General features: G+C 38.4%; 1 protein-coding gene across 2 annotated transcripts; it reads left to right on the top strand.

Annotated features, from left to right (window-relative positions):
* The first annotated feature begins 170 nt into the window (after positions 1-170).
* LOC145479462 (cyclin-dependent kinase 7-like) lies at positions 171-10,464 on the top strand. 2 transcript variants are annotated; one of them, XM_081457837.1, is made up of 12 exons: positions 171-1,400; positions 1,481-1,540; positions 3,510-3,543; positions 3,741-3,808; positions 4,173-4,241; positions 4,354-4,464; positions 5,474-5,592; positions 6,859-6,958; positions 7,236-7,322; positions 7,642-7,791; positions 8,217-8,364; positions 8,715-10,464. In XM_081457837.1, exons 1-12 carry the CDS (start codon positions 1,347-1,349, stop codon positions 8,741-8,743), a joined length of 1,029 nt encoding a protein of 342 aa, XP_081313963.1. In that variant the 5' UTR covers positions 171-1,346; the 3' UTR covers positions 8,744-10,464. The 2 variants fall into 2 exon arrangements, with proteins under 2 accessions (XP_081313963.1, XP_081313971.1); XM_081457845.1 differs by lacking the exons at positions 171-1,400; positions 1,481-1,540 and adding an exon at positions 1,599-1,746.
* The last annotated feature ends 970 nt before the right edge of the window (positions 10,465-11,434 follow it).

The raw sequence follows: 11,434 nt of genomic DNA, 5'->3' as shown, positions 1-11,434 counted from the left end.
ACAGATTTTAAGTGACACCACGGTTTGACACTACTTTGAGAAATAACAGTTAATTTAAGTCTTGAAACGCGCAGATAGATGAATCACGGCATAAAATATGTCACTATCAACAGAACGTGCCGCAGCATTACTATCTTTTAGATACCCTAGTTAGATAATTACTAACTTCCGTCAGAAGCCTTGCCCGAAACAAACAACCTGGCATCAAACTCTTCTTTTGGGTCAACAGGACTGGAAGTTTTGACTGTGATAGCTGTATAGACCACGACATCACAACGTCTCGTGCCATATTTGCACCCTTTTCAAAATTGCGGGACAGGTCACCGCCCACATACCCTCCGCCCCTACCCCAAAGTCTGCCTCTGTAGACTTCTGGCAAGTTCAAGAAGTCCTCGATCCTCGGACTTCCAATTCTTATCCCCAGAGCCTCCGTTTCTTTTGGTCACGTGGTTGGCGAAACGTCAGCGACATTTTAAGACGAGTAGCACTGGAGACGAGAATGCGGACTTCCCGTCAAATCCAATCTCGTTCCCAGAGTCCTTCGTTTCCCATTCCGCTAGCCGTGGAAAACGTGGACTCTGGGAACGAGATAGTATCAAATCATTCTCGTCCCCAGAGGCCGCTCTCCTTTTAGTCACCAAAAATAGCGCCGCCTCTGGGGACGAAAATGGCGTCAAATCAGACAAAAATACTAACAGAAGACACTGCACATGCTCAAAAATCGGATCCAATTTTTCTTTTTTTTTTTTTTTAAATACGAGAGAAAGCTATCAAAGAAGCCGGTGGATTTGAAACTTAATCTGGATGCAGGATTTATGACGCAAAAGCCCTTCAAGGTTATCCTTGATTCCACCTCTCCCCTGCGACAGCATCCGGGATTTCTCGGCTCTTGCTTCACGCGCCGAGGAAAAACCGTTTGCGAAACCAAACGACAAGAACGATTTCTGTGACGCGAGTGCGGAAGCCACTGTAGACTTACAAGTGACCTCTGAAAAACACTCTACAGTACAGTCAAATGTTCCACTCTACGGTGAATTTGTTGGTCATAAACAAAGCAAAAGTTTTGATTTCACGGAAATCGATCTCTCGCCCTCTCTCGTTCGGTCTTTCTCGGCGCGGGAATTACAGAGAGGCGAAAAACCGGATGCTCCAAACTCTGGTTGCGGTTAGTACTTTATGTAAGACTACGTATAGTGTCCTGAGAATATGCCTGTAGCTCCAGTATACCCCTGTAAACCCTTGTATACCCCTGTAAACCCTTGTATACCAGCAGCCGCCCGCGCGGAATCTGGGTTCAAAACTTGTTTGTTAGTACCCAGTCTTCACACGGTAATCATGAAAACAAAATGGAGGAACGTTCGAAACGATACAAGAAGATTGACTTTTTAGGCGAAGGACAGGTATAGAGCGTGTGAGACCCTTTTTTTTTAATTTGGCAAAGCAGCTTGATATTCTAACAGTGATCATTTTTTGGCGGTAGTTTGCGACAGTTTACAAAGCTGAAGATCAGGAAACGCACACTATTGTAGCAGTGAAGAAGGTATTAAAGTCCTCGTTTACTGGTACACAAGAAGTAATTCGAAAGACCAAGCAAAGCAATTAGAGGAAAACAGATCACTCCAACACTAGATGACTCCTAAGTTTAATAAACCTAAATGTTGTCTGAAAAAGATCATGAATTGGTCAGACAGAGTACATGTTACCTAAGCATGGAAATCGATGATGGAAAAAGCAATCGATCAGTCGGTAATATTATTTAATACTTGTATGGATTGCTATTGGCCAATCAGTGATCATTCATTCAGTCTGGTGATTCTTAAAGTAAGAGAGAGTACTAAGGTATAGGGGTACTGGTAGAAACATTTCTGCAAGCCAGCAAAACATTTTGGCCAGAATGAATGATTGAGCCCATTGTATCAGCGGTTTGTCTGTTTGAAGTGCACCTTAGAGTATCATCTAAGGGAAAAAACTTTTAAAGATATTCTGTTTTTTTCTCTTGAAAATCTGTGGGGAAGAACGCAAAACAAGTGAGCGAGCAAGCGTGACTGTGAGAGTGACATAGGAGTGACGATGCTGCAAGCAGTTAGTAGCATGGGCATTGGAAGACGAGCCAAAAGAGAGACTGTTATTGTTTCATACAACATTTTGGATGCGGAGTTATTGTATTGGTCAATCTTCTAAGTTATGATGCACATCTGTCAGTAACCTTTAGAAGTGTTACGCAGCACACGCCAAACTCTGTTGTGATGGTTTGTCTCCTATGGTGCAACTCTTATAGTTCATGGCACTCTATTTTGAATTTCAATCTTGCACCCTTTTTATTGGTTTTATGCTTCACTCTTGTTTTTGAAGGACTGTGGTATTAGGAGGACGTATAAGTAGAGTAGAGCCATTTGAATGAGAAGTATGGAAATTTTTGAGTGGTCATAAGCCAGGTCATGTTGCAGCACTAGTAAGGTCTCACATGAATGGCTTGAAACCCTTTGAGGAGACAATAGAACAAACAACAGAAACAATGCCCCAAACCCCAAAACAATAGCATCTGCTGCAATGATGACAAATAGATTTACAAGCTTACGAGAGCTGCTACACTACTGCATAGGTCTGGTTTTAACTGCCATCTGTCGAACCATTCATCACATCTTACCAGATATAGCTTCGATCAATTTGGATAAAAATTAGACACTGGGGAGTGTCATACAGTCGAACCTCCCATAAGCTACCACCCAAAATGTCAAGCCTATATAGTCGCTTACGAGAGCTAAGATCATCGTGTGTCAAAATCTTGCCTCATTAGCATTATGGTAACTGCAGAGACCTACCCAATGTTTTAAATGCTTTAGTCATATGAAAAGTCAATTTCAGGAAAAGATACCGTGATGACACTTCTTATAGAGAAATGTCCTTCTCTCCACTATCCAGCAATGCCATAATGTTACAACACCTTATTATGCATTTCTGCTCTAGATATTATCATCATCATGTGGTCGCTTATGGGAGGTTAAAAAAAAAAGAAAATTTCAAAGTTTTGGCTCTGATAGTGTTTGCAATCACTTACGAGAGATGGTCGCTTACAGGAGGTTCCAAATATAATGATTTGACTTGAAAACTTTTGGTATTTTGGAAAACTGGTTGCTGAGGAGAGGTGGTCACTTATGAGAGATAGTCGCAAGCGGAGGTTCGACTGTATTCAAAAAGGGACAGAGGTGTCATTGATGCCACCTGTTTATAAAACCATTCCAGTCTCTCTTTTCACTCCTCTTCCGACATCCTCGGTACTAGCAGCTCCCAGCATCACCACTTGCCACTCGCATGTCACGCTCACATGCTTACAAGTTTGTTTTGCATTCTTACCCGCAGATTTTTGAGGGAAAGGGAGACTGCTTGCAGTCTAAAGTTTGAGGAATAAATATAGCAATTGAAGTAGCCAAAAACATATTTATTTAATTATTTCTCAACGAGGCTTAAATTTTCTTATGACTTGAATATATAATAATATTCTATTACAGATCAAACTAGGACAGAGGAGTGAAGCAAAAGATGGTTAGTGATTGGCAAGTTTAAATCAGAATTTTCAACATTGTGTGATTTACATGTAACTTCATATCAATGTACACTATAATAAATTTCTCTTTATAATTGTGTGAGCTTTGCTATGTGATGAGTAAAGTAGTTATTCTACAACAATATATGAACAATGATAGGTATGAAAAAGCAATACTTGAATGTTTTCATTGCAGGAATCAACAGAACTGCATTGCGTGAAATCAAGCTTTTGCAGGAATTGAAACATCCTAATATTATAGGGGTAAGTATGAAGGATCCATCTGTGTATTCTTTGTACAAGTGACAGAGGTTTTGAAATTCCAAATCTTTTTCTTATCTCTATGTGTTATACATTATGTTGGTAAGTTCCCTACACAGCCTGTATTTGGCTCGTCATACCATGCTTCTCCCACACTAATACAGTCACTAACAGGGGAGGATGATTGTGTGATGAACCAAATAATGGCTGTCTATTAGACTACATGTTGATGTGTACTATTGACAAAATATTGAATGATCTGTACAATCTCAGTTAGCTCTATATTAGTGGTTTTTTCCTGTCTTGCGTATGAATTTGATGAATCTTTTGCAGTGACACACCTTTTTTGTCTGTTTCTTTCTCTCAGCTTCTTGATGTGTTTGGCCACAAATCCAACATTAGTCTTGTGTTTGACTTTATGGAGACAGATCTTGAGGTAACATCTAGATCTACCAGTCAAAAATGCCAAGCATTTTGTGTAAATGATCGGATATATGTATAGCTTAAATAAATGTTTAAATTTGATTATTTTGGTATCCCTATATTAGGTTATAATAAAGGACACAAGTCTTGTGTTAAGTCCAGCAAACATAAAAAGTTATATCATTATGACATTACAAGGTCTGGAATATCTTCACATGAATTGGATCCTTCACAGAGTAAGTAGACAGACTAAGTAATATCTAATGATATGTACTCTTGACTCACCTAACCTGCTGAGACAATATGCAAAAACACAGGTGTGCTACACTTAAAATGTCATTAAGGTTGTCAGAAGTAGCTGGAAACAAACAAATATCACCATTTCCTTCATGATCACAGCCAGTTATGCTGCTTGACTATTTGTCTGAATCATTAGGAAAAGATGAAAAAATAAGCTGATTATTTCAGCAATAAAGCTGGCTACATTAAAAGCTTGTGACAACCTTATGTTATAACCATGAATAAAACTGGAGAACTAGACCCAAAAAGAGGGTATAAATAGCCATGCAATTATTGCAATTCAATACTTTTAATATTATCTTAGACCCAAAGTGTGTGCTTCTAGGGGTGACTATATACAGCTATATAATACTCCACATTCAGCATTGTGCCTTCTGCATATAGATATATATATATATTACTGAGATTAAATCTGGCAAGTGGCAAGTAGGTCGGTAACCTTCAGATGGATAACAGTTCCAGTGTTTTTTTCATAGCCAAAGTTACAGTTGCTAGAAGAACTGTCTATAGTGACAGGGTTTGTACAGGTCATGGAAAACCTGGAAAGTCATGGAATTTTATAAATATTCCATTTTCCAGGCCTGGAAAGTTGAAATTGATGTGTGGGTCATGGAAAGTCTTGGAAAAGCAATGACTTTCTGAGAACAAAAAGGCTAAAAGATCAAAAGTTGAAAAAATAACAGGCAAGTCAGAAAACTGGTTTTAATTCCAGTAAAAAATAAACACTAGCACAAATTTTATGCATCATGGGAAAATACCTTAAATAATAGATTGATCTGACAATACTTTGAGAACAACAGCTTAACATAGGTCATGGAAAAGGTCATAGAAAGTAATGGAATTTTATAAGCTCAAAAGAGTATGAACCTTGAGTGAGTTAAGCTTTGTGAGATGAAAGAATGGTTGGTTAGTTGTTAAATAATAAATGTAATATTGTTCTTGTAGGATTTGAAACCGAACAACTTGTTGATTGATGATAAAGGAGTATTGAAGATCGGTGATTTTGGGCTTGCTAGATCTTTTGGAAGTCCAACAAAGGTTTATACACATCAAGTGGTGACAAGGTCAGAATGCTGAATTATTGCTAGTAACAATTTTACACCTTTTTGGAGTTGGCTTGATAGATCAAAACTGAAAATCATAACCATTCAATAAATAACGTCAAGAATCGGCAATATGATAGATGATTGATTTATAAACAACCTCGCCAAGAATTAGGTCTCTGCTGTTTTTCATTCGTGGAGATGGAGGCACAGTGGCTTCACAGTTAGTGCACTTGCTTCTGTATTGAGTGGTCTTGGATCGAGCCCTGGCCAGGGTCACTGTGTTGACGCTTTACTCTCATAGTGCGTCTCTCCAACCAGGTGCATAAATTGATACCGGTAAATTTAATTCCAGGGGTAACCCTGTGATGGACTAGCAGCATCCCATCTGGTGGGGGGGAGGTAGAAATACTCCTAGTTTCTTGATGTTACAGAAACCGGATATAAGCATCAGCCTGATGGGCCACCTACGTGACAGCCTTCTTGGGCTGCCATTTTAATGTCACACAATACAAAAGCGTAAAATTCAAATGTGCTCTGTTACAAAACAAAGAACCCTGTAAAGCTAAAAGATTGTAACATGTCAAGTTCCTATAGAGTCTTTTATCTGATGAAATTAAACCTCAGAAGGAAACTTAAGGTGATTTTTAATTTTGGAATATGACTACATCACATGAAAACCAGCAACTGGTAGAACACTGCACATGGTCCAGTATCACAAAGGTCATGGGTGCAAGCCTGAGTTCTTTTTAGCCGTTATTTTCACAACTGCTTAAGTTGTGTACATGGCTGCGAGGATCATTCATGACTTTACAATAATATTTACACCTGTGTTAAAAGAAGTTAAGTACAGATGATGGTGTGGGTTTGCAGAGCATTACTTGACAAATGAGGCATAGTGACACTATTATTATATTAAATTGACTTTGGGTGTGGCCAACACTGTTCAGTATTCCATCTAGGCAGAGAAGCAATATTATTGCTTGCTTTGTTGCAAAACTAAAAAAGAAAACTTGCGTGTTGGCAACTTGCTGTTTGCTCTAAACCCAAGTAGAAACTGACAGAAATCCATATTCATGTTGGACTACTTTTATAAACAGACTTGAAAGCTCCGCTCAGAATGCTTGAAATTTTGAATTTTTTTAACATTGTTAGTAACTTCTTTATGAAATTGCTGTCTTATGTTGTTAAAATTGTATCATTACATATGTGGTCTATAATTTCGCTCTGTACCTCAGAGGGTTCTTTAAATAAAAAGAAAGTTATCTTGTGACCTCTCTTGTGTAGGTGGTACCGTTCACCAGAGCTGTTATTTGGAGCAAGGATCTATGGTACAGGCGTTGACATGTGGGCTGTTGGCTGTATACTTGCTGAACTGCTTCTCAGGGTGGGTGACTTCTATCAATCAATCAATCAATCGTTATTTGCACTCACTCTTGCTCAAAATAAGAAATTACAACAATGAAAATAGTAAAAGAAGTAGCTGCCTGGAATAACCGTAGGGGCTAGTAGAGCCAGACAGCCAGTTAACATCAGCATTAAAAAGAAATAAAATACAGGTCAGCACTTCTGTTAAATTGTTGCAGTTTTTTCATGTTTGGTTCTCTGTGTAAGTTGAGTTATCACAGTTGATGATATCTTCGTGATGTCTCTGTTCTCCAAAGGTTCCTTTCTTGCCTGGAAGTTCTGACTTGGATCAACTGAGCAAAATATTTGAAACCCTTGGTACACCATCTGAAGATTCCTGGCCAGTGAGTAATGCTTAATTGTACCCATTAGAATGCTCAACAGTAAACAATATTATCATTATTACTCTTATTATTGGAATTATACAGCCAGTAAGATGAATTTGTTTCTGGAATCTTTTTCCTTGTTGATGGTAGATTTTTAAGTTTCTTACATTTCTTCCCATTTATATTGTAGAATTTAAATTTTGACTTGTCATTTCCTTAACCTGTAAGTCCTAAACTGGCTTTAAAAAAAACTATTTCTTTGTAGCCAAACAAATTAAAAGTTTTCATTTGAACTTTCCATCTGAAATTCTAATACTGTTGTCCGTGTCTACTATAGGGTGTGACATCTTTGCCAGACTATGTGGAGTTTCATAAATTTCCAGGGATTCCTCTTAAGGACATATTTTCTGCAGCTGGTGATGATCTTTTAGATATGCTTGATAGATTGTTGGACTGTAATCCTTCTGGCAGAGTAAATGCAACTCAGGTACAGTATAACTCATTAAGAATCAGAGCATCTTCAGTTGATGGTACTAACACAGGTTGTGAGTTGTGGTTGTGTAATGGTTTGGTTAGCAGCCCCAGCTTGAGTGATCCAAGTTGAAGCCCCGGCCAGGGTCTTTTGTTGTGTTCTTGGACAAGACACTTTACTCTCACAGTACCTTTCTCTCTCTCTCCTCATGATTGCCAGCAAATTAAATGCTGGGGGCAGGGGGTAACCCTGCAATGCAATAACATCCCATTTACAGGGTACAAGAAATACCAGTCACTTAATGCTTCTCCATCTGGGATAAGCTGTGATGGTATGAGACACTTTACCCAGGGTAAACTTTACCTCACCATTACTTTGCCACTTGGATGAGTCATTAGTTTAAATCAATAGAAACCTTTCTTTTGACATTTTATTTCCAGGCTCTCAAGATGCCATACTGTTCTAACAAGCCTGTACCCACCCCTGGACACTTACTGCCACGCCCTAAAATACCAGGGCCTGCGGCAAGTATGAAAGAGGAGGAAACTTCACTGAAAAGGAAGATATTTGATTCAGTCTCTGATACAGGTGATGGTAATATGATAACAATTTGGTTTTGATGATAAGAAATTTTGCAGAGTATTGGCAAATATGTTTCCCAAGGACCGGACAAGATAAGAGTTGAGAGGCAATCATACATCAAACTTGAATGATTTTGTCTAGATTTTTGACATGCGCCATTAGTGTCACATTAACAGTCTTGTCGTAAGATTAATACTTGTAAACAGAGCTGTTGATAGAGTCCAGGACAATACATTTGTACCAAGTCAAACACACAATGTAAATATTTGTAAAGTGCTGTACTCAAACTGGTAATGGTAGTTGTAATTTACAACGTTCTACATGTAGTAATTTGGTCTGTCCTCTTTTCTTTGCAGGAATAAGAGCGAAAAAACTGGTTTTTTAACCAAAGTACAAAATAAAGTGCAAAGTTGTCAACACATTAGTAACAAACACTAAAGACCAGCAGTTTATTCAGCAAACACTCGGTTAAAGACTCTCGTTCCATGGCGACCAATTGCTCTGTGTTAGCTTGAGGAGACGATTCTATTAAGCCAGTGATGTAGACTGTGAATGACTTCCCCGGGACACGATGGATGAAAATCATGAAAGAAGTTGCTGACAATGCCATCCGTTCAGCCAAAACTTCGATAATTTTGAATGCGTTAGACACTATGAACACAAACTAAGAGTACTGGGCTCAAGCTCTTGGTTCTACAATCTATGGACGTTTAAACTCGAAGCTAATAACATACACATACCTGAATAAGTGAAAAAGAGATAAGATTGAAACAACAACTGCCCTTGTCTGTCGTCCTAGGCGTTCCCGTTGAACTTCATTGACTTTTCAGTTCTTTTATCGTTGCAGCCGATTGTTAAGACCTGCTATAAACTTCCGCCTTTTCCCGTATGTTTGGTGGCGTATGTTGATGTATAGATAGGTATACGTATTTAATAAAAGAAAAAATACATTGCACATTTAAAATGCCGACCAAAGTCATTTTTTAATTGCAGGGCAGAGACGCTGTAGGTTGTCAAAAAATAAATACCTTATAAAAGTTTTTTAATGATCGTTTAATTAGTCGACCCAGCGCTGCGCAATGTGTTACTTCAATTTAACCATATACACTGACTCAGCAAGGATTGTCCTGTTTAAGTAGCAGCGCGCATTCCTTCGCTGCTCTAGCGACAGTAATCGGTGCTTTCCGAGGACCCTGACTTGTAAATGATGACTTACTCGGAGACTTGAAAGGAGCTTTGTCGTGGCATTTTGAGTTCTTTTGGCCACGTACAAAATTACCTTTAAATTGAAGGAAACCTGAGAATGGTAGTTTGCTAATATAGAAAAGCACCAAAGAGAAAATATTCAACCATAAAAGAACAAGAATGCTTAAGGATGGAGAAGATTAACACGGATTACAAACGCCCAACTTGATAAAGTTAGGCTAAACTTTTCAAGATGCGCAAAGTATGACGTAGCTCCTTCAAAGAACACTTATTCTCCGTAACGCCTTTCGAGTAATCCTTTTCGCCTCTACTTGGCGCTATCCATGTCTTGGCCGGGAGATTCAAACCTAAGTCTATTTCTACAGATTAATTTGAAAGGCTCTTGTCCGAAATATTTTGTGGAAGAATGGTGCTTAATTGGAATAATCAGTATTATTTAAAACTAGATCATGAGATAATGTTTTTCAAGAGTTTTCATTGGCTTAGCCTTCATGGTATATGAGCCATTACATCATGCTCTACACTGGTAAGCGTAAGCGTAATTTTTTGGGGGGCATTTCTATTTTATTATAGTTTCCTATATTTTGGGGGCGTTTTCAATAAAACAATTATTCCGCTCGTGCTTGATATAAGATGATTATAGTCAATTCATATTCAACACGCGCTCATGTAATAATCGTTAATGAGATCGACTGAGATCAAAACACTATACGTATGTTTTACGTATGATTACGCCAACTGCTAAAAATTCAACATCAAAAAATCACAAGACCTCAATGAACTCTAAACATGAGCCAGCGATATGGTCAAGTGATACTGGTAAGCGGATACCTTATTTTGACAGGTGTCAATTGAACATAACATGGATGCCCAACATCAAGCAATGATGTACGCTGTAAACCCGCCCCTCCTAATTTCTAGGGGAACGTCCTTGGGAACTGAGGTCGTTGCAGAGTGACATTTCACATTGATTTACATGAAGGAGGCGCAAGGATGTACGGATTGACTATCACGTAACAACTCAATTTTTTGAATCGATAGGTTACCAAATTTTCTAAACAATGGGGCTCCGCTGATGCGCATTCGGCAAATTATAAGAGGCTCCATTTGACATGACAATATGCTAGCATATATTCGCCCCAAATGGAGGCTATTGTGTTTATTATCCTTCTAATAATATTGCTTAATTCTGATTGACTGAGAGCAGTGCAGTTCAAATGTAAACACCAGTGCAAAAAGTGTAACAGTGCAAATTACACATCGTAATTCTGGATTATGATTGGCTGAAAGACAATAGGAAATTTTCTAAGCCAATGATATCACGTAAAATGATGACGAAAATTTTGTGCGGAAACTTTGAAAAACGTTTTCTCGAATGAGAAGTGGCTCGTGCAATTTCAGCTTTTTGAAAAACTCACTCGTGCAGATTAATTCCAAATTGAACACGAAACCGTACGATTACCTATACAAATGTTTTTCACAACACGGGTAGTTTTGAAAATTGAAGAATATCACTCGGATATTCCCCAGTTTTATTCAGTCACGTACCGTTTATTCCGTCAGAGTTAATTAATTAATTAGTTGACTGCATAAATTCTTTTTGAAGCATGAATCAATACAAGTATAACAAATATAGTTCAGGTGAGTGACTATCTCGCTAATCAGCAACCCAAGAACGATTGGTTCTCGGAAGTCTATTGTCATTTGCGTTTCATTGCAATTTTGAAAAACATTGGTCTTACGTTCTTTTTTTGTGTTTTGTGCTTTTTCAGTGTTTTACCAGATATGGCGGCTGCAGAAAAATCTTCAGCGCACTCAACTCGAAATTCTCCATCCGGAAAGCGTCTTGTGCCTGCTTCGCAAAGGAAGA

The sequence above is a fragment of the Orbicella franksi genome, chromosome 1, assembly GCF_964199315.1.
Source record: "Orbicella franksi chromosome 1, jaOrbFran1.1, whole genome shotgun sequence".
Taxonomy (NCBI): domain Eukaryota; kingdom Metazoa; phylum Cnidaria; class Anthozoa; order Scleractinia; family Merulinidae; genus Orbicella; species Orbicella franksi.
This window is presented reverse-complemented; position numbering and strand designations above follow the sequence as displayed.

Excerpts from the sequence above, each read along its gene's own strand:
- LOC145479462 (XM_081457837.1), top strand. The coding sequence starts at position 1,347 with ATGGAGGAACGTTCGAAACGATACAAGAAGATTGACTTTTTAGGCGAA. Across the intron at positions 6,959-7,235 it reads TTGCTGAACTGCTTCTCAGG|GTTCCTTTCTTGCCTGGAAG; the intron begins GTGGGTGACTTC and ends TGTTCTCCAAAG. Across the intron at positions 7,323-7,641 it reads CATCTGAAGATTCCTGGCCA|GGTGTGACATCTTTGCCAGA; the intron begins GTGAGTAATGCT and ends TGTCTACTATAG.